This window comes from Choloepus didactylus, chromosome 3 (assembly GCF_015220235.1).
Source record: "Choloepus didactylus isolate mChoDid1 chromosome 3, mChoDid1.pri, whole genome shotgun sequence".
NCBI classification, from domain to species: Eukaryota; Metazoa; Chordata; class Mammalia; order Pilosa; family Megalonychidae; genus Choloepus; species Choloepus didactylus.
The window spans coordinates 54530904-54553943 of NC_051309.1; the positions used below are offsets into that span (position 1 = coordinate 54530904).

General features: G+C 45.3%; 2 protein-coding genes across 2 annotated transcripts in view; one reads left to right on the top strand and one right to left on the bottom strand.

Moving 5' to 3' along the window:
* Nucleotides 1–3897: 3897 nt before the first annotated feature.
* Nucleotides 3898–8443, top strand: RASL11B (RAS like family 11 member B). The gene is made up of 4 exons (XM_037829792.1): nt 3898–4197; nt 4833–4889; nt 6046–6122; nt 6940–8443. Exons 1-4 carry the CDS (start codon nt 4053–4055, stop codon nt 7408–7410), a joined length of 750 nt encoding a protein of 249 aa, XP_037685720.1. The 5' UTR covers nt 3898–4052; the 3' UTR covers nt 7411–8443.
* Nucleotides 8444–14932: 6489 nt separating this feature from the next.
* SCFD2 (sec1 family domain containing 2) overlaps nt 14933–23040 on the bottom strand; it is a 550473-nt gene continuing 542365 nt past the window's right edge. Inside the window, exon 11 of the mRNA XM_037829801.1 lies at nt 14933–15794. Coding sequence (XP_037685729.1) covers nt 15702–15794 — 93 coding nt within the window. The 3' untranslated portion in view covers nt 14933–15701. The remainder of the gene's footprint in view (nt 15795–23040) is intronic.

Below are 23040 nucleotides of genomic sequence, written 5' to 3' on the forward strand. Positions count from 1 at the left end.
AAGCATCTGTTTCTTAGACAGGGTTCACACAGCTCTTAAGCAAACAGTCTAGTTCTTGCCCAAGGCCTAGATGCTCAGAGGGGGCCCATTTGGGAGCAACCTTGGGTGATGTAAGCAGCAGAGAGACTCATGCTACCCTTACTGATCTGAGTTTCATGGAAGAAGGGAGGATCACAGCAGCTTCTGAGGCTTATCTTGTCAATATGTGTGTTCCACTGACCTCATCCACTCCCTGCCTTGGAAACCATCAGAGCTCTTTTTCTCTGTCCACCTGCTGTAAACTACTCCCTGTTCCCTGACTTAATTCTATCAATGTGAGGCCTATGCTTTCATTCACTCCTTCTTTCATTCCCAGTTCATAAGTGTTTTACTGAGCATCTGCTGTTCATCAGCAAATGACATTCCCTCTACAAACTAAGCCACCTCAGTCCACCCTCCACTCTGTCCCCACCCTCTGCTTCACACACACACACATGTCCACCAGGCACACTTTTCACCTTTGTTGGTCATGCTAACTTTTACACATTCTTCCTTGAATTCCACAGTCTGCATTCTCTATCTGTCTACATGCTCCTATAGCTCCTGAATTTCCCCTATCAAAGCATTTTCTCACACTGTACTGAAATTGCTCATTCCCTTCTCTGTCTCCCATGCCAGACGTCACTGCAGAGATGGCAAGGACTGTCTATCTTTTTTGCCAGTGTAGATCCAGCACAGTGCCTGCTGTACACATTGTTCAGACACTCAATAACTATTTATCAAATTAACCCGATTATCTCTGGAAACTCTAAGATCAAAGATTAATTATAAAGATCAAAAGAGGTGATAGAAACTCCAGCTGCTGAGGCAAAAACTGAAGCTTGGCAAAAGATTTCTTTCTTTCTTCTTCATATTTTAACACTCCACCCCCACCTTGCCTCACTCTCTTTTTGCTGGAGAGAGAGAGAGAGAACAAGCAAGCGAGCGCACAGTTTAAGCCACTTTGTAATACTGTAACACAGGATACCATCTCATTGTGATCATCCTGGCTATTTTAAATGTTATCGAGCCTTTTCAGATTTTGGCTCTGACCCTTACAGTCTGTGTGACTTGGGAATAATTTTTTCTAGCCTCACTGAGATGTTGCTTTCTCATTTGTAAAATGGGACTGTGGTGAATTAATGATAGCCAGAAACCCTTGGACACTACTCCCATCTAAAGGTGGGATGTATGTCCCTGACCCCTGCTTAATCTGGGTGGGCACTGCAACGGCTTCACAACAGAAGCCAGCAGTGGTGATGCTGTGCCAGTCCGTCGGCTCAGGCCTTAAGAGAGCACTTTCTGTCTTTGAAGGCTCATTCTAAGGGAAGCCATCAGTCTTGCTGTCAGGAAGCCAGAGCTAGACACAAAGAAAGGCTGGATGGAGAGACAGATGCCTGGCCAGTCCCAGCTGCTCCAGCCATGCCAGCTGAAGTGCAGACATGGGAATAAAGAAGCATCTCGGATGCCCAGCCCAGTTGAGCCTTCGGATGACTCTAGCCCCAGCTGCCATCTGACGGCCAACACATGAGAAACCCCAAAGGGGACCTGCCCAGCTGAGCCCAGTCAACCTGCAGAACCACAGGCACCTACGGTTTGGGGGTGGTTTTCTAAGCAGCAATGGATAACTGCAGTAAGAAGTAATGATATTAACTACCTCAAGGATGGTTGTGAATAACAATAGTTATTAACATATGTCAATTCTTCTGCCCTTCCCCTTCTTTTTAATTAATTCCATGTACTTCCAGGAAGGGGTCATTCTCAGTGGCATCATCTGAGGTGGGGTAGGGTGGAGGTGTGGCTATTTGCTAGATATTTGGAATTTGAATAGCTTTCCTTTCTTTTCTCCATTTTTCATTTGTTTCTTTTTTTTCAGTGTTCTTTAAAGCACAGCCAGATCATTGAAGGCCCAAAATAAGTATACCAAATTCAGCCTTTGTATTTCAGACAGAAAAATCATAGGCTTGGTACAGGCTTATGGTAATGAAAATTGAGTCCCAGAAGCTAAATTGATTCAAAGCAAAAGTCCTCTTGACAACTTTTGTCATGTCTGTGTGTGAGTGTGTATGCAAAAACAGTCAAACAAATACTGAAGACTGCATAATTATTTTACCATGTAAGTGTAAGAGAATTGCAGGCATTTTTTTGGGGGGGTGGTTAAAAATTACAAGGTTACCTGTAATTACAGTCTTGCTAAGCACAATCAAGATTGATTTAAGCCATGTGGAAAGATATGGTACTCATTGGAAATAATCTTTTTTCTCTGACTCATGGCTAAACTTGTTTTGTTCTAGCAATCTCCCTACAACTCAACTTTTTATTATATTTATTGTTAAGCTTGCATGTCTTGAATTATGTTGCCCATCCTAGAAGACTTGGCTACCAAGGCAGCTCTCATTACCTTTTTATTTTCCCTCGAGTTCCTGCAAACTCCCCTACACCATCATAGGCAAGTGGGTTCATCTTAGAGTCTGAATTGGGTCAGCATCATATATTCTGTCCAGTACCCAGTCAATTCAGTCTGGGAGGAAAGGGGAGTCAAACTAGATGCCTGATATGCAGATAACGGAATTAGTTCAGTTTACTTTTACATTCAACCTTTATTGTTGGTGTGGACACAACCCCACAGTGTGTATTGTCATAAGGCCCCAGGATAAATGCCTCTGGAACGTTTGGGGGCCCACAAGGCAGGACTGGAGAGGGGTAGGGGAAGTGGTCAGCCTGAGTGTCTGGTGAGGGTATTTTGCTGTCAGAGGTCCAGCTACAGAATGTTGCGTGGATGGGGAATTTAACCTGCCACTGAAGTGACACTATCCTGATGCGAATGTAGGTGAATGGAGCTTGGTCTTCCTGGGCCAGAGCCTAAGGTGCAGGCCTTTTAGGCTTCTGCCTTCCAATGAAGTCGGCATTCATAGACGTCGCAGCTGGGGCAACTGTTTTCTTTCCATTTTCACAGCTCTTGGAGGTGTGACTGTGTATGAGAAGCTAGGCAGCTTGCTCTATAATTACTTCTTGATTTGCCTCTGGGTGTGCTGTGCAAGCTCCCGGTCGTATGTGTGTTCACGTGAGTTTGTCGGAGGGTGAGTGAGTGATCGCCGCCCTGTCGCCAAGAGCCAGAGAATTTGAGTCTAGAGCAAAAAGGGTGATTATTATTTTGTCCCTAAGTCAAATATTACCTTTCAGGGGGTGAGGACAGAACTTTGTAAAGATTGCAATTGTACCCAAATCTATGATCCAGGATGCCACCCAAGTCAGTGCGATCACCACCCCAAATTAAGGGAACAGGCACGCAGCCCGGGTGCCAGACAGGCACTCTGGGATCCGGAGCGCCCACACTCGGGAGGCACTGGCGGACCGTGGGCAGGATTAGCGGCTGACAGGTCAGAAGGCTGCAGGCCCGAGGTGGGGGGCGAGTAGGGTGGGGGTGTGCTCCTGGAAGGCTGGAGTAGCCGGCCGCACAGCGCGGGCAGACCGGCATCTTCGCCCGGACTAGAGTGCGGTCGCTGCCCTCATGCCCGGCCCCCAGCTAAGCCCGCCTCCCGGAAGCCTGTGCGTCCCGAACCTCTGAGCCACAGCATCTGCCCCGTGCCCGCACAGCGGCGCCCGGACCGGCGCCCGGCGCTGAGTTCCGGGACACTCATCATCGGCTGCGCTGTCAGCCCCGACTCGTTGCTTCCCTCGGCCCAGCTGCCCCATTTTCCTCGCGCCACACACATCCCGGCCCCGGCTCCAGGCGCCCCCAGGGGCGCCGCGCGCGCGGAGTGGCGCCGGGGGCGGGGCCTCGTACAGGGCGCCCCGGGATTGGCTGCGGCAGGAAGGGGCGGGGTCGACCCCAGAGAAAACAGCGCGCGCCGCCGGAGTGCATTCCCAGCCCCGAGCCTGAGCCCGCCGGATCCTTAGCACTACACCCCTTTCCGTGCTTTTTATCGCGGAGATACCCCCGGCCCGTTCTTTCTTCCCGCTCCCGCGCGGCGCGAGCCTCCTCCCGCCCCGCAGGTCCAGTCCCGCGCGGCGCAGCCCCGGCCGGAGCGGCGATGCGCCTCATTCAGAACATGTGCACCATCGCCGAGTACCCCGCCCCGGGCAGCGCCGCCGCCGCCGCGGATTGCTGCCTGGGGGCCGCGGGCCGCCGCCTCGTGAAGATCGCCGTGGTAGGGGCCAGCGGCGTGGGCAAGACCGGTGAGTCCTCGCGCTCTGACCCGCGTATGTCCCGGGCTGGACGTGGACGATCGCCCTGGGAGTTGCGGATAAAAGAGACCTGGGGGGAGGTGAGGGCTGCAGCTGGACCGACACCCACCCCCACCCCCATCTTTTGATCCGCTGCCTTTCTGGGAGAGACCCTAGGCATCATGACTTCCAAGCCCTTCTACAGATGAAGAAAAATGGGATCTAGAAAGGCCAGGAGACTTTCCCGACACCACCGGCACAACTGTGCTTAGAACTTGGGGGTTTCTGAGCCTCTGGCAGTGCCTGACACAGAAAAGGGAGTTAGTGAACGGACCCCCTCTTGGAGGTCTTTAAGGTTAGGAAAGACATTTGTCTGCTGAAAGACTTAGGTGTGGCTCCGCCGGGCTCAGTGGAGGGAGGGTGGGCCAAATGACCCTTCTGGCTGGACAGAGTCATAATTCACGATGCCTTCCAGCCACCCCCCCTGTCTGGAAGAAGGGTCAAGAAGCTGCAGGGTAGGAATTCCACTTGGTGGCCGTGTATGGCTTTCTCTGAGAATTGTTTTCCAGGCTGGGGGTGGGGTGGAGACTAATCTAACTTCTTGTGCCAGGATTAACCCTCTTTGGGTTCTGTTTTCTGACCTGCAGCTCTGGTCGTCCGGTTCCTCACCAAACGATTCATTGGTGACTATGAAAGAAATGCAGGTGAGGAAATTCACTTGAGGAAAATGCTGTCAGCTTGCACCAGTACTGCTGTCCCCATTTTTCGTTGCTCCCAAGCAGGTTCCTTCAGAGTGACAGTCTCAGCATCAGGATCTAGCCAACTTCCAACTTTGCATCATCCTAATCTACCACCCACATTCCTCCCCCCCCCCCCATAACTGCCATTTGGCCTCATTCCATTCCATTCCATTCGGAGCCCATTCATCATTTTATCAAGTGCCTGAAAGTATTCCCCTTGGTATGCTTTAACTATGGGGACCCCAGTTGGAAGCACCCTTTGTACTCAAGAGTCTCTCCCTTCAAAACACTCCTGCAAAAGTCATAAAAAAGATGGCCAGCTCCTCCCCCCACTGCTCTCCCTTTCTGCTGGCTGCCTTTCAAAGGTGACCTTTTAAAGCAGAGGCCATAGGAGAACAGTTGTAAACCTAAAGTTCTCTTTTCTTAACAAAGAAAAATAGCTACATAGTTGAATTTTAGGAGAAGAGTTTCTGAATAAATGAGAGGGCAAGTATTTCAAATCCCTATGATTAAGAATAGCTATTGGGGAGGCTTAGAGGGCTCTCTACCTACTTTGTAAGCAAATTTCTAAAATCCTTAGACTCTGTGGAGCATCTACAGGAGATTATTTGGAATGAACTATATAAACCATCCCAAGATAAGATACAGCAGCCTTCTGCTTTGATGTGGGTTTGGCTATCATTATGTCACATTTTTATTTCAATTGATAACACTGGCTCTGCATTTACTAACAATATTTGCCTACCAGGCCATTATATCCAATGGCTAAAATATAAATTTATGTCAACGGATGATAAAGTAGCAAGATAAAACAAATCCCACACATGTTGAGCAAGAACATTTGCTTTAAGGAAATACTATAAATATGGACGCTCCATTTAAAAATGTTTCCTAAAACTTGCAACTTTGCTCTGGTTTTAATAAATCCACTAACATGGGGTTAAAAGTTGCAGTTGTTTCAAAAGCAATTGGAATAAGCCCTGTAAATAGAAATAAACTATAGCTTATTTTTGTGCCTTTGGTGAAGGCTATCTTTGTAACGTTAAAAAAAAAAACCCACAATGTTTTAAAAGTTGTGAAAAAGGAAGAACGTAATCCTTTTTTTTCTTTGCCTTCATAGGTAATCTCTATACCAGGCAAGTCCAAATAGAGGGTGAAACCCTGGCTATACAGGTTCAAGACACTCCAGGTATTCAGGTGAGAAGGTCTAAGATGTTTGATTGGGTTAAAGGGGAGTCTGCTTGGCTGTGGAATTGTTCACTTGTTTTCAAAGTGCCTTGTGCTGAAGGAAGAGAGAAATTTGGAGAGTTGCGTTCAGACTTTTACATGTTGTCTGACACTCCAATCGTATCTGGCTGTTGGTCAGTCTTAGCCGATGGCTTAATTTGGGAGATTGGCTAAGGACAGGAATCTTCCTCCAGGAGGATTCAACACAGCAGGAAAGACCAAACCAAACACATTTGGAACTGGAAAGGTTTTCTTGCTATGGCTAAAAAGGTCAGTTTTACATATGTGTCTTTGGCATTAAAAATCAAACATTGATGCACAGTCTCCAAATACTAGGAAGCATTTTTGTATTGTGGAAAGTTACTCTATAGACAAAAGAGCCATGCTTGTGGTTTGTTTTTTTTTTTTTTTTCCCCCCTCCTTCCACTCCCTCTTGAACTGGGCAGTTATCCAGGTTTAAATGCTTCCAGCTCCTATCTTTACTTCTCCAGACTTACTGTCTAGCCAGTTAATTTCCCATTTTGTGGAACTACAAAGTCTCTCTGCGTAGAGTTTTCTGCAGGTCAATTTTCCACTTGAGTGTGGTGAGCTGCACTGTTATTTATTCCAACTCTGTGCAGCTGGATCAACAGATTGTCAAGAAAGCTGAAGTGTGTGGGGGAAATAACTTGTTTATGGCCTGCAATCTGGCATTACTGTGAAGGGCTCTTTTGAATTCGCTGTCCAACCAAGCCAGAGCCCTTTGGGGGCACTGGCCAATCACCTTGCCACCACCGCTCTCTTTCAGGTCCATGAGAATGGCTTGAGCTGCAACGAACAGCTGAATAGGTGCATTCGCTGGGCAGATGCCGTGGTGATTGTTTTCTCCATCACTGATTACAAGAGCTATGAACTCATTGGCCAGCTCCATCAGCATGTCCAGCAGCTCCACCTGGGTACCCGGCTGCCCATGGTGGTTGTGGCCAACAAAGCTGACCTTCTGCACATCAAGCAGGTGGACCCTCAGCTTGGACTGCAGCTGGCCAGCATGCTGGGATGCTCCTTCTATGAAGTATCTGTCAGCGAAAATTACAATGACGTGTACAACGCCTTCCATGTCCTGTGTAAAGAAGTGAGTCACAAACGGCCGCCCAGCAGCACACCAGAAAAGCGAAGGACCTCCCTCATCCCCAGGCCTAAGTCACCCAACATGCAGGACCTGAAGAGGAGGTTCAAGCAAGCCCTCTCTGCAAAAGTGAGGACTGTCACTTCCGTCTGAAGCAAGGGTACTCAAGGGGGTTCGGTCTTCCCAGGAAGAGGGCCTGAGGTTCTTCCAGTGCAGGAACGTTGAACACTGGCAGTAATTCATGGTTCCAGAAAGGGCTGGAGCTGAGCGCCAAGAGGGCCGATGGAATGTTGCAGAAAAGGGAGCATTGTTCTGAGCAGGGGACAGAATTGATGAGGCTGGAATGAGTCTACCAGAGCCACTCTCTGAATTTGGAAAAGTTCTCTATGTCTTTTCCTTTGGAGTGGGAAGAGGGGCATTGGTGTTTGTTCTAAACCACTTTGTAAATGATGGTCAATTGTAGTTTCACCAAATATATTGAATTGATGACTTACAGTGAGAATGAAAGAACAGATTAAGCATTTACAGGTTTTTTTTTCCCAAAAACTTTTCAAATTTTCTCTTCTTTTTTCTTTTCTTTTCCTCCCCATCCCACCCCTCAAAAAAAGAATTGCTTTTCTCTTATCAGTACGATTTCCATCTCTGAAACACTATTCCTTACAGAATGCCTTTCTAACCTGAAGGATACTCAGATTTCTTCCCTTAAGAACGGGAGGAAAATACTTCTTTCAGAAAAATAAAGGTCTAGTTTATGGGCCAAAATGACAGACATGTCAGCTCACACAGTATGCAGAGAGGCACCGGTTCCTCCTGCCACGAATGGGTATGCTTAGTTGGGCATATGTTGTGTAGTTGTGAACTCAACTCTAGCCCCAGACTTTGAGTAATTGTGAGACTGTATAATTTTTTTAAGACTGTTGCATCAGGTACAGGAAAAAAAATGTCAATTGCTTTTGGTGTGATTTGTGTAAATGGCTCATGGCAATGATGTTGGGTTGCTTCCTAGGCCTGACTGAGTCATGGCTATGGGTGGCTAAGATTCACAAACACTATCTTATGGTGAGTGTGAACAGATACAGGGGCTACCCCGCCAAATCCCCCACACAGATGCACTTTAAAAAGCCACCGTGCTTTGTCTTAAACTGTAATTTATTTTATGTACAATAAATCTCATTTTAAGAGTCAATTTCTGATTTGGTCTTTATTGAAATGTTAACCTTCTGCACTTCGGAGAATATTATTTAGTATCTTGAATTTAGTGGGCATGTTGAGTTGGGCGTTATAACTTCCAGGGGCTGTTGCTAAAGTCCCAAAACAAACCATTGAGGTTCATTCTATTATTCCCATTTTACAGATGAAACATTCTTACAGAGCAAATTAAATAACTTGTCAAAGGTCACAGCCTGTGAACATTGTAAATTGTAATTTGTCTGGTGCTTTATATTCAAGAGTAGTATATATCCTATTTATTTTCCTTCACAGTCCCTCAGGTAGACCCATATGTTTTATTCTAAGACATCTCTGCAAAGCCTTGTATATATTAGCGTTTCTACATAAGATTACCGCTTCTCCATACATGCTTTGTTTGGTAAACCTCTTTGGATTTGCTGCTTTCGAAAGGTTCATGTTATCTTCATTGTAGAAACTCACAGCCATGGAGCTGGAGCTGGGGCTTTTCCAGGAGCCCCTCCCATGGAGCTTTTGCCACTAGTATATGTGCTAAATCTGCGCAGCCTCTCATCTGCTTCCGTCTGGGCTTGGGAGCCCTTTCATGCAAGCTAAATGAGTCACCATCTTTATGGGCAAATAATCACGCCTTATATTTGTTTGAGTGGTGTTTTCACATACCTGATCTCATTTCATCTTCAGGACAACCCTGTGAGGAGGGCAGGGGAGCTATTACCATCTTAGAAAAATAGGCTCTGAGTTTTGAGTGATGTCCTCAAGTTCACACAGAGGACCTGAATTGATGTCGTCTGACTATGTTCAATGTTCTTATGAAATGCATATGAACATTTCACATACAAAATACTGCTGCACATGTGGGGCCCTGAGACCATGGGACAGCAGCCTAAATGAATACCTGTTGAGCCTCACCATGGTATGGTGGCAGGCTTTTGAATCTGTTTTCCCACAGGATAAATGTCCTGACCATTCTAGACAGGGCTTCTGGTGATGTCCCAAACCTCCCTTATATTGGGGGAGTAATTTTCTATATTTCAAGCCTAACCTGAACTTCTGAGAAGGATGTGTGGGTGCTAACATGAGATTCTAAAAGCCTCACAACTCAAAGGCAGTAGCATGTTATCTCCAAGTAGATTCTATTCTTTTTTATTTCTATTCATTCTATGTGGTTTTATTAATTATGTCCAGCTAGTGAGAAGTTAATCTTTATATGCTTAAAAGAGGTCTTTTGCCATATTCTGGAATGAAAGAGGATAGAGCCTTCTCAGGTGGGCTTTATCTTGCCAAGGTGCTGAACAATGCTGTACTTCTATTTATTATTGGCACCTGCTTCCCCAGTTTCCTTTCCATGCACTCCACAAGTCCGCAGACCTCTGGGGCAAGCTTCTCCTGCTCCCCTGCTGAGCTGCCAGCTGCACCTCCTGACCTGGCCTCCCGCACAAACGGTCGCCCCTCACCTCCCTACCCCCCGTGCTGGACTCGGTCTCTCATCCTTCACCTTAGACGGTCAGCCTGGAAGGGTCTCAGTGCTCTCCTCCATGTGGAGAGAGAAAGTGGTTTCTCAAGGCCACTCTGGGAGAAGGAGAGAGAAGGGGGAGAAAGAGAGATACTGGGCTGGAAATCATCCAAGTCCCAGTTCTGTCCTCTGTCTCAGGCTGACTTGCCTATTTATACTTCCAGAATATACCACACTGTCCTCCCTTTTGTGAATTTAGCTTCCTGTTTCATGGCTTTTGCTCCTCTTTCATTATTAGAATCTTTTCATTTAATAACAGTTGTTTATTTGCAACCCTCTCCCACCTAGGTGGGGGAAGCACCTCCTTTGACACCTGGGTGAGGGCAGGTAGGGATGGGCATGTGTGGGGGGGTGGGGTGGGGGAGTGGGGAAGGGAAAGGAATTAGAATCTATTGAGCATTTCCAAAGTGCTAGTATATGCTCTCTCCTTTAATCCTTTGAAGAGTCCTGTGTGAAAGATACTACCATTTCCATTTTAGAGACGAGAAAACTGAGGCTTAGAGGGAATAAACTACCTGCTTAGGGTTGCACAAGTAGTAACAATTTGTTACTATTTATTAAAACCTCTGTGCCAGTCATTGTATGATGTAGTTGAAATAACTGATCTATTATCAATAATCTCCAAAACCATCTCTAGCCCCCTTCTACAGAGAAGGAAAAGGAAGGCTCAGAAGAGTTAAGCAACTGGCTCAACTGCGACGTGGCAGATCCAGGACCCCACCCAGGTCTGCCTCTGATGCCACAGCTCAAACTCTGTGCAGTCACCCACTGCTTCCCAGCTCTGACTCCAACTTGCAAAGCCCCGCCGCAGAGCTCTTCACTTGCAGACACTGGCTCTGGCCCATGATCATTTTCCTGTTTTCCTGACTCTCCCTTTTGCTACCGTGGGCTTGTGGCTCCTCAGTGGTCCTGCCCACCTCACCGCCAGGGCCACATCTGCTGTTGTCATTAGACGGCTGCTTGCCAGTGTCCGGTCCCAGCTCACTAATAAAGACGTCCAGGCAGGGGTGGGAACCCCAGCACAGTCCGCCTGTCTCAGAACTGGATCCATGTCTGTCGTGATGTCTGGCTTTCCAGTTTCCTCCCAGCCTCAAATCAAAAACATTCGAACACTCCCCAGCCTGCCTGGCGCTGCGCTCTGTGCAGAGATGGCTAAACCTAACCTGTTCTCCTGGGCTTCTCTCTGCCTGGCATTTACAAGGCGCCTAACAGCAGATTCACCCGATTTAGTGAAAAATGAGATTTTGACATTCATCTTATACTCCAGAGTGAGAAAACAATTGTGTTTTCTGGTCATAGAACAAGGTTGTGGATGAATCCCTCACAAACAGCCGTTGGTAATTGTGATCCCACCTCTCTGCACGGAGAGACTATTACCCGGTGGGGGAAAAAGCTGCCCAGCAGAGTCTCTGAGGGTAACTCAAGACAGGTCCCTTGGGGAATGGCCCAGCAGGAAATACAGGGCTTGTTCCAGTTATAATAAATCCAGAAAAGCTGGTGTTTTCTGTACTCCCTTCAGGGCCTAAAGAGAGAAGTTTCCAGAAGGTTCTTATTGTCCTGGTTACTTTCCTCAATTCAGTGAGAGAAGACTGGATTAGGGTTATTACTGATTGTTGCAAGATCCCAACCATCACCCTCCTTGTCCCCTTCCCAAATACTCTGTAAACATTGCATCGTCTGGTTTTGCCTTTTTAAATTTCTTTGAAAACAGAGATGGAGTTTCTTGAGCTGGGACTGTAGACAGCATTTAAAATACTGGATTATTTGTTGTTGATATTCTGTTTCTGGTAACCAGGATAACCATAAATAACAGTGGTCTTGGGGGAGCTAGATGGAATTCTTTGTTAATGGGATGCCGTTGTAATGGAGGGGGCTGTGGGGGAAAGAAAGCCATTTCTATTCGCTCCGGCTCTCTGGGGACACTTGGCTGGGACACTTGGCTGATGCAGCTCCCAGCACTTCCAAACACTTTGTTGTGCCTGCTATGTTTGCTGGGAAAAACACTCCAGAAGGAGGGTTTACAAAGGCAGAAGTCAATTACTACAAAGTATTTACACCTCTATCAATTGTGTTTATAAAGAACGGCCTGTGAGGTCCTTGGCAGAAAGTCCGCATTTGTATGTGCTTGTTTTGGCTCTGGCCAGTCAGGGTTTAGGTGGCAAACACTCATGCCCAGGCCTGAGAGAGGAGAAACCACTGCTACCCCACTGAGCTCAGCTTTTCGGTCACCTTCAAGTGACTGACATCTGGTGGGAAGAAAACAATCCCTATGGAATTGATACATTTAGATGAGATCAAAATGGTAAATCAGTGTGTCGATCTCAGATTCTACACAACTACTTTGTGGCTAACATTAATGATGGAGAAAGTTCTGTTACAGACATAGGGCCCTGCATGAGCAATCATCAGTCATTTATTACCAGTAACAGTGAGTCATATGCTCTTAGCAAGCTTGCCATGTACCACATTCTAAGGGCTTTACAGGTATTAACTCCTTGAATATTCATAGCCATAGGTGGTAGGTCTATCATTATCCAATTTCATAAAGTCAACTGAGACCAGGAGAAGTGAACTACTTTGAGGAAGAGGTGGCACTTAACCCAGGCCATTGGATCAGGCTCCAGACACTGTGCCCTGACCTCTAAGCCATACCACCTTGGAAGTACGCAGAACCAAGCTGTTATTACTCTTCCATTTTCTCATCTCCTTGTGGACTCCAGGAGTGCCTCCAAATGTTCTCTTCACTTGACATTATTTTCCTGTTGACACTCTGCCATCATTTTGTGAGGTAACTTCCTTGGTGCCCTCTGCAGTAAAACCCCACATTCACCGGATGCTATGGGCTGGCTGCTGTGTTAGGGATGGCTCCCCTCCCATATCACCCTTCTCATGAGTAGGTATCATTATTATCTGAATTTTACAGATGCAGACACTGAGGTTTGGGGAGATCTACATGGGTCTAAGCTGGGACTTCGTGATGGTTAATTTCATGTGTCCACTTGGCTAGGTTACAGTGTCTGGTTGTTTGGTCAAGCAAGCACTGGTCTGGTTGTTACTTTGAGGACATTTCAGAGATGGATTTACATGATTAGTCAGTTGATTGCATCTACAGTAGATTTTATCTACAATTAACAAAGCAGATTGTCATCAGCAATAAAGGGAGTCTCCTCATCCAATCAGTTAGAAGTCTAAAAGCAGAAACTAAAGATTTCAGAAGTAGAATTTCTGCCTTTTCTTCAGCCAGCCAATCAGCCAGTTCTCTTGGGAAATACAGCTTGTGGCCTGCCCTACTGAATTTGGACTCACCAATCCCCACAGTCACATGAGTCAATTCCTATAGTAAATATATATATCCTATTGGTTCTGTTTCTCTGGAGAACCCTAACTAATACAGACTTAAATCCAGAGAACACTACAGGCTCCTGTTCTAATCATTGATCCTTTGCATTGGAGAGCTTGATCCATTTCTCCCCTAGTCTCTCCCTCTCCAGTGGCAATGAGTAAAAGAACAAGACAAACAAGAAAGGCCCAGGAGGCTCTGCCATGGGTACAATGCTCCATTTCTTGAATCCTCTCCTTTTTCTTATCTGTTCAAGGCCCTTTGAAAGAGTTACACCAAGTTTCCAGTATGTTCCTGCTTTTTAATCAAAGAGTAGTAAGTACTCTTTCCTGGGTCTCCTACTTGCTAATTTAAAACCAAACTCTGGTTATTATAAGCTTCTTCTAGCTCACCTTTTCTCCAAACTCTTTACTTCACCACTTGATTGCCTGTCAGTTTCAGCCAGTCAGTTTTTCTAGCCAGTGACCACACAGATGTAAAAAGATGATTATGAACACGTTTTGACATTTCCCCCACCACTGCTCAGAGACTACCTTTGGCTATATTTAATATAGTATTGACAGCATTTGGGGACATAATAACTGCTTAATGATAACAGTTACAATCAGTAACTTCCTCCTTTTTTCATTTGCGATTAGAAGCTTTTGAATATTTTTTAAACAAAAAACTAACTTGTAAAAATACAATTAAAGTCACAAAAGTAATATGCAAATATATGTTTCCTATAAAAACAAAATTTAAACAATACAGAAGTATATAGAGGATGTGACTAACCCTTTTCTTAGCTCTCCAATTATATACACCTTCCCATAGGTAATTGCTTGTTAGGAGTTTGGTTTGTATTCTTCCAGAAAGTTTCCTTCGCATATAGACATATGGTTTAAAATTTAACTTTAAGTAGAAACTCATACAGGGACTGAGTGTCAGGAGAAGCAACAGCTGCCCATTCTGTGAATGCCATAGAATCAGGGATGTGTCTGGCTCATTCACCATGCCCCAGAATCTAGCCGAGTGCCTGGAATATGGCAGGTGCTTATCCAATATTTGGGGAATAAATGCATAAATGAATACATATTTGAGTCACATAACAGGTTATGTGTTAATTTTTTATGTTAGAAAATGGTAATCTTCTCCGCTTTAATTAAAATTTATTTTGGGTTACTGTAAATTTTCTTCCTTCTTCAAATTCAAGACTTCTGGATTAGCAGAATAAAACATATCTAAGGACTCCCATATTTAAGTATGAAAGAACTGTTATTAGGTGGAAAACATACTTGAGCAAGAAAAAGAACATCTGGGTCTCAAAAGTCCTGCTTTGATTACCTTTCAGAATGATTTCCAACCTCAGTTCTTTCATAAAAAGACAGCATTTTGTATAGAGAACAAAAATCAGAGACACCTGAGTGTTTTGGTTTCCATTTTGTCTCCTCCACCTGTTTAATCTGCAATAACATCTGTTTTCAGCTTTATCTCTTTTGTACAAGCATCTTTTGGGTTTGCCAGAGATTTCCACCAATCATACGCCTACAGATGTGTGGGTCTCAGGCAGTTCACTTTTTCCAGAATTTTTGCATAATTTCACTAGATATGTCTAAACTTTTCTCCTACGGCCAGAAGGAAAGTTGAGACTTACAGAAAAGAAAGCTTTATATTTCAATGCAAATTTGAAAACACAAAGGTCAGAGGGGGGTTGGGGTTACAACTGAGACTCCTGGGGACCAGATATCTTGTAATGGGGCCTTTGGGAAGGGAGGAAGCCTTTTATAAGCAAAGACAACCCCCCAATCAGCCGCGCTCTCACTACCGTTCCAAGCAGGCTGGCAGCCCTGCCCCGTGAGCGAGCTGGAACAATGCAGCCCTTTGTTAAGGCCAGATGATTTATAATGGACTCAGACTACCAGTGCTGGCCTGGCTATCACCCTCCCCCTTCCCTGCCTTTTCAGAAATGTTTCAGATCAAGAGAGAAACAAAGCCTCAGACCCTATTTGTAATGTGCCCTCCTCAGTTAGATAATATTAAGGCAAACCAAACTTTTCTCACACTCGTAATTCTAAAGCATGCCTGGCTTCTCCTTGAACAGCTTCACATCAGAGGACTTGTAATCTACCAACATGTGCCAAAAGGCATTTATTTGGAATTAATGAACTTGCAAGCAGAATCAGGAAGATTACAAATAGAGGGTTAAGGATAAATGGGAATTATCACTAATTATCACTAATTAGGGTAGCTGAAAGACAACCTGACACTTTTCCAACAATAAAAAAAATAGTTTTTTGAAGAATCACAGCAATCCAAGAAGAGTACCTCTGTGTCTGGTTATCAGGAAGAATTCAATCATACCCACAATTAGTAACAGGGACACTTTGGTTTGTTAGTGTAGGGTCTTATCTTCTTAGCAGATGCTCAGATGCCAAGGTCTGGATGCAGCCGGTCAGTTGCAAATAATAGCTCAGGAATGTTAAGTGGTTTCAGGAGTCGTGTGGACAGCACAATCACCTAAGAACAAGAAGGGGACAAACACACGGCAGGCCATTAGGGAAGCCCATACCAGGTTATTAGACAATGAGAAATAAAAATGCAAAGAATTTCTTTGGGGGAAGGTATGGCATGGGGTATGATGAAGGAAAAGACAAAAGGCGGCAGGTTGAAGGGCATGTGGTGCTCATCTCCTGGTGGAGGGGAAGGTGGCCAGGGTGGGAAAGGGTGGTCTGTGGGACAACTGGGCTGTCAACTGAAGCTATAGCCAAAGGGCACTAAAGATGGCTGAGACTGACTCTGGGTGCATTTGAGAGGCAGAGCCTGGCCTCTGCTGCTGAATTGAATCTGATCATATTGTGGCTTTCTGGTCCAATTATTTGACCTTAATATCGAAGTTTCTTCCTTTTTCAGGGAAACTTTGGAGAAGGTACACCCAAGAGGTGGATGTTGATGATAATGATGATGATGATGATGATAGCAGCTAGTATCTATTAGTTCTTATGATGTGCCAGGCACTGAGGATGATCTCATTTCATTTCCATATTTAGTCCTCATAACAACCTTATGAAATAGGTGCCTTTATTCTTCCTGTTTTGCAAATGAGGAAAATAAAGTACAGAAAGCTTATGTAACTTGTCCAAGGATGTCGCAGTATGTTGTTAAGCCTGGAATCCCATGCAGGCAGGCTGGCTCCAGTGTCCCAGGGCCTCTCCAGTCACTTCTCTACCAACAAGGGCTCCGGGTGCAGCTGCTTTACCCCTCTGATCCCCCCTGGACTTTTGGGGTTGCCTGATCTGAAGTTCTGATGACGGTTCCTGCTTCTCTCCATCTGGACCTTCATTCTAGGCCCATCTCTCTATGCAGCACTGGAAGGGTTTGTTCCCTAGGGCTGGGCTGGGGCTCTGGTGTGCTTTGTAAGGGCCGTGTGAGGTTTTGCACAGCAGGTATTTTACACTGGCTAGATGAGGTGGGCACTATGGGAAATGGGGCAGAAAATACTAGAGTCAGAATTCTACAGCCCAGCACCAGAGGGAGGAAGCTGATTCTAAGCCTCTGACTGGGCTTCTTCCCCTGGAGATACTGTCTGGCTGTGCTCTCTGGAGCCGTGCAAGTTGGCGTAGCACACTGGTACTACTTTTCTGAGCAAAGTTGTCCCCGGTGTAATCAAACAGATTAATTAATCAATTCCCATTTCAGCTAGCTCCTTGGTAAAAAAATAAAGAACCCACACTCTAATGTGGAGGAAACACAGATGGGAGAAAAGGAAGCATTTTACAGTCTTTTTTTTTTTTTATTATTAAAGAAATGAGGATGATTAAAAATGCTTTCTTTTTAAAAAAGCATTAGTATTTTTAAGCATCTATTTCACTTGCTCTTAAAAGGGAGAGATCTTAAAAATATATGGTTTAATATCAGCCATGCCCTCTTTTTGGCAGTAAAAAGTTCACTGAAGTTTGTGTCACACATTTTCCCTTGAAAGCCATGTGATGAGAGTTTGAGGACAGAACATGAATACTAGTTATCTCTTTATCATCCTGAATATGGGGCTCTGGAGAGGGTCTTTATTTATTCCAGGCCTTTTCCACCTAACCTAATTGGTGATTGAGAACGGTGGCTCCCAGCCAGGCTGTACACTCAGCCACTCACCAATCCCAGTTCCATAGCTGATTGGCTAGGAGCCCTCGGGAAAGTCTCTTTAACTTGGAACCTCACTTGCCTCATCTGTCACAAAAGAGAAATTAGCCCATTTCAGAGCATCATAGCCTAGACTGCATAAGATCATGTATGTAGAGCACAGAGATGCTCAGTAATTGTTAGCTGCTATTTGGTTGTGGTTTTCTGATTGGGTCATGGGATCTCCTTTTGAGTCTTATGAAAGCTAAGAACTCTCTAGAAAAATACACATATGTTCATACAGTATTTTGAGTATAATTATAGGGGTGGTCCATATTCTCCCTATGGATTCATAGACCATGAGAATGCCTTATTCAGATATTTTAAAAATGTACACTGAGACAAAATCCTTTGCATACTTTTTGGAATTAAACTTCCTGAGTTAGTAGAAGCTGGTAGTAGTTAATTTACCAAACGCCGTTCTCCTCTGCCTCTGACTTGCTACAGTCCCCACCATTACGAGCCCTTTTAGGGCAAAGATGGTCGATTCCTCCCTAGCTGAGGTGAGGGCAAGCTTGAGGGCTAGAGTGACTCTCAGAGGAGGCTTAAGTTTCTTTGGCAGGTTTGAGGAACTTGGGGAGAAAGGACTAAGGGGAAATCTGAAATCAAAAACATATCCTGGCTGACTGAAACAGGCAGGGAGGACACCAGGGCTCCCTTAAGGCAGCCTTTGGGGTCTCACGTGGGTGCTCCACCCCAGCTGCAGGAGGGATTTTTCAGTCTTTGTTCTCAGGTCTGCCCTGAACTCCCACACAAGCAGCCCAGCAACGGAGAACCAGTGAGACTCCCCTCGGCTTTCCACTTCTCCAGGCCATCTCCATAATTTGTAGGTTTCAGAATCTGCCTGTTCTATTTCTGCTAGACACAGAGGAAGCAGGGCAGTCTAGGATTTAGATTTCACATCCCTCTGATTTCTAACACTGAGAGACAGAAAGCAGGGGATTCCATTTTTCTTCTGGAGGCTTCTTCCCAGTAAAAGTAACCAACATATGCACAGGTACTAACATGCATATTCAACCATTTGATGAATTGTTTTTTGAGCACATACCATCGGTGAGGCATATCCATCCCCACTAGCACATGTTTGTGCACACACCCATACACACTTGCACACACACATACACACCTGTGTTAAACATAAAAGGTGTGTATCATTAAACCAGTGAGACAGTGGATTAATTAAATGGACATGACTGATTCTCCTTGGAAAACGCATTGTGCATCATTTGACCTGCTTTCAGAGGTCAGTGTGCTGTGCTTTTAAGACTCTTGAAGTGCGAGATTTCAGGTCATCTTTTCACCTTTGCCCCTTTGTTTTCGTTTTTTTTTTAAGTCACTAACTCCTCTCTCTGGGGTTTCCCATCAATTTTAGAAAAACCTTTTGCTGTCTCAATAACTGAGTCAAAAGAATTTATCACTGTGGTCGTGGGCTGGGTTTTTGGCCATGGCTGAGACACCATGGACGAGGCCACCTCCATGGAGCTGAAACATAAAGACCAAGTCTGCCTATGTAAACAAGCAGGTGTTTACACAACGTATCAGCCTGAGGCTTCCTGAGGGCTGAACCACAGGGTGTCTGGGGCCTGCTCTGTGGAGGGGTGAAAAGAAACATGAGAAACAGAGGCAGTTCATGGATGAAGGAGGTTAGGAGGCCTTTGGAGAAAGGCAGAAAGCAGGACTGAGACCAGGGATTCTTGCTGGATAATATTGTGGCTAAAGCAGTGGCTTAGGAGTGTCTAATCTGAGCTGGACCTCAACTGGGCGGCCTCCCAGATGGGTGACCCTGGAGAAGTGGCTTAGCCTCTTTAAGCCTTATTTTTTCATCTGTGAAATGGGCCTAATGACATCTACCTCATGTGTTTATTAGGGTTATGTATGTTAACATATATGTACAATATTTGATACACGATAGGCCCCATAGAGGCTGAAAATGGTAGCTGCAATTGTCACAGTCATCACCATCTTCGTGATCATCATCCTCTGCTGCACTCCCTCTAGGAAGTGCACAGCAGCCCCCGGGCCGATGAAGGGGAGGTAGAGCGTCTGGAGCCAGCTTCCCCAGGTGTAAATCTGATCCTATCGCTCACTGGTTTAAAGCCCTGACTACCTCCCCACTGCCCTTGGACAAACCCAACCCGCTTAGAGGCCATTCCAGGACTTCAGAATCTGACTGCTGCTCACCACTCCACCCGGGCCACCTTGCTGTCTCACACCCTCCGCCCCCAGTTTCCAGCCACCCTGAACTATTTGCAGGGTTGCAACTGGAACTTTGGGATGCTCCTTGGTCTGGGATACATAGGTTTCCCCATTCTCTGCCTCAAGACTTCTCATTCTCCTCAGGTATCAACTCAGGCATCACCACTTACAGGAAGCCTTCCAGACCACTCCTCCATCAAGACTGAATGTGTCCTCCTGGTTGCTTATATCACACTGCACTCCCTGTTTCCTCTACTGAGTCTTTTCATTATTTCTTAGCACAGTGCCTGGTACATAACAAATCAGTGATACAGTGAGTGCATGACTGAACAAATACATGAACAAGAACAAAAAGACAAGGAGGCAGTGAGTTTAGCAATAGTGAGCAGGAAGTTTTTCACTAAGGGAGGTTGTAGTAAAAGATGGCCAAATGGCTATCAGTAAATTAGTTTCAAACCAATTCAACTAAGAACCTTTTTGTCTATTTTGTTCCTATTTTGAAGTGCAAGCAGGATCACACTGCTAACATTTTATATACAAAATAATTGAAGCATTTTTACACCTCAGGCATCTTTTGGGATTCAGATTGCTTTTGAGCATTTTCAGGATTTTTTTAGCCCATTCATCTAAGGGTTTTTCTGCATTATTTGGCTAAAATAGTCCTTAAAATTCTAAAAACTAGGCCAAATGGAAAAACAAAGAGAGACCCAAAAATGAAAATGCTCAAAAGAATCTGAAATTGGCCTGCCAGACATGAAACTTAAATTTTATAAATGCAGACTTTATCAAAAGTGTGATATTATGCATACTGGGCATTAGAGAATTCCTCCCGGAGAACTGGCCTCATCTTAGACAACCAAGGGCACCAATGAAAGCTTTCCATGGGGGTAACTCAGCAATGCCCCCACCCCCCATATAACTCATTTCCTCTGCATTTTCTATTCCTCTCGCTCTTATTTCAGGGTCTTCATCCTTTCTTCTTTTCTATTTGTTGTTGTTTTTGTCTTTCTGGGTTCAAGGGCAGCTGAATTTCATCCTGGTCCAACAGCTTCCTGACCAGCCCACCTTCACCCACACCCAGCTGAGCAAGACCCTGCAGGGAGGCAACCCTTTTTCTCAAGCCAGAGGAGGGCAGGGTGCTGCTGAGGGCTCCCAGGGGTGCTCAGGGCCCTGGCCACCCCCCACCCCACCAGAATGCCTCCTGCATGAATCACTGGGGAGGAGAGAATCTTTGCTGACTATAGATAGATTTTACACCTAAACGAAGAAGAGGGTATTTATTTGAAACCAAAAAAAAAAAAAAAAAGTTTGAAGGACCTGAATTATACTGTAGCTGCTGGGCCACTATAATTTAGGTGTCAGCAAGCACTGCTAACTATAGGCAGTTCCATCCTGGAGTGTTTGAAGATGTAGCTCATTCATTAAGAACAGACTTCTGGGGCTAAGGGGAAATCTGAAATCAAAAACATATCCTGGCTGACTGTGAAAGAGGCGGGGAGGACACCAGGGCTCCCTTACAGTCACGGAACTAAATCCCTAAGACAGCCTTTGGGGTCTCACGTGGGTGCTCCACCCCAGCTGCAGGAGGGATTTTTCAGTCTTTGTTCTCAGGTCTGCCTTGAACTCCTGCGCAAGCAGCCCAGCTGCGGGGGGCCAGCGAGACTCCCCTCGGCTTTCCACTTCTCCAGGCCATCTGCATGATTTGTAGTTTTCAGAATCTGCCTGTTCTATTTCTGCTGAACACAGAGGAAGCAGGGCAGTCTAGGATTTAGGTTTCACATCCCTCTGATTTCTAACATTGAGAGGCAGAAAGGGGCAGGGGATGACTGTTGCCCCACCCCTGCCCTTTCCTTTTTTTTTCTGGGGGCTTCTTCCCAGTAAAAGTAATCAACATATGCACAGGCACCAACATGCATACTCACCCATTTGATGAATTTTTTTTTAAACACAACATATACAAGGCACTATCAATCCCCACTAGCACGTTTGCACACACACACACACATACACACACACACACCTATATGAAACATAGAAGTTGTATATAGTTAAACCAGTAGGACAGTGAATTAAATGGACATCATCGATTTTTACTAGAAAACTTATTGTGAACCATTTGACCTGCTTTCAGAGGCCAGTGTGCTGTGCTTCTAGGACTCTTGGAGTGCTAGATGTCAGGTCATCTCTTCACCTTTGTCCCCCCTACTCCCTTTTTTCTTTCTTTTAAGGTCTCCTAACATCTCTCTCTGAGATTTTCCCATCAATTTCAAAACCACCTGGAGCCAGGTTTTACAGCTAAGATTTAGGTATTCTTGAATCCCTAAGGCTGTGAGCAAAATGTATGAGCACACATCTGGGGCTGCTGTTTTTATATCACTCTTTCAGAAATGCAGAATCATATGAAAGTGTGTGGGGGTGACCTGCAGGCACCTATGAATAGCAGGGTCAGCTTGTCACTTGGCTTTCCTCTTCTTTCTGAGCTGCCCCTTTCCTGTAGTTCCCATGAAGGGCCCCTCCTGTCATTTTCTTCCCACAATCACAGGCTTCTGCTGGCTACTCTGCTTACCGTGAGGCTACAGAGTTCACCCTGCTGGAGCTGTTCAGCCCACCAGGTAGTAAGTGAGAGAGCAGATGGGGTGTCCTGCCTTGTTTGCAGCTGTCTGGGGTAGAGGGCAGTGTTAGGGGAGCTGCCCTCCTTGATCCCTGTTTTGCAGTAAGGAAAGCGTGTCTTCTCCAACTTGTCCACTTTCTCTTATCAGCACGCCCACTAGAGTACGGAAACCGTCCTATGGGACTAACGGGGGAATGTGGTTTATGGATTCTAATTTTTCATGCTATCTTTGTGAAAAATACTTCATCTTTTTTTGTGAAACATAATTCATGTCTGGATCTTCCTTAAATGGGTTCTGTCAGTTTCCTTTGAATAGCTGACTCCTGAATGCTTTTCAGATCTTGGCTCAAAGGCTTTCTCCTCTGTGAGGAGCGCACGCCATCTAAAGTGGCCCCTCTTCTCCTCTTCCCACTGACTCCCCTCCCCAGTACCTGTCTGTGTCCTTTGTGGCACTTATCACTAGCTGGAGTCTCCTTGTTCACTGTCTGTCTCTCCCTATCAAAAAGTATGTTGTATGAAAGCTAGAACTCCTCTGGCTTGATCACCACCCCATCCTCAGAACAAAGAACAGGGAGTAGCACAGAGAAGATGCCCAATAAATGTTGGATAATCAATTAATGCAATTTGATAGCAATGATCATTAATTTCCTGTACTTGGGTCCAAAAAGCACCCACACAGTTATAGAATAGTGAAGATGTGAACTAATAGCAATTGCTAGAAAAGACAAAGTGATTTTAGTTGTCCATAATCTGAGTAGGAATCAACAGGTTGGTGTAGTATTC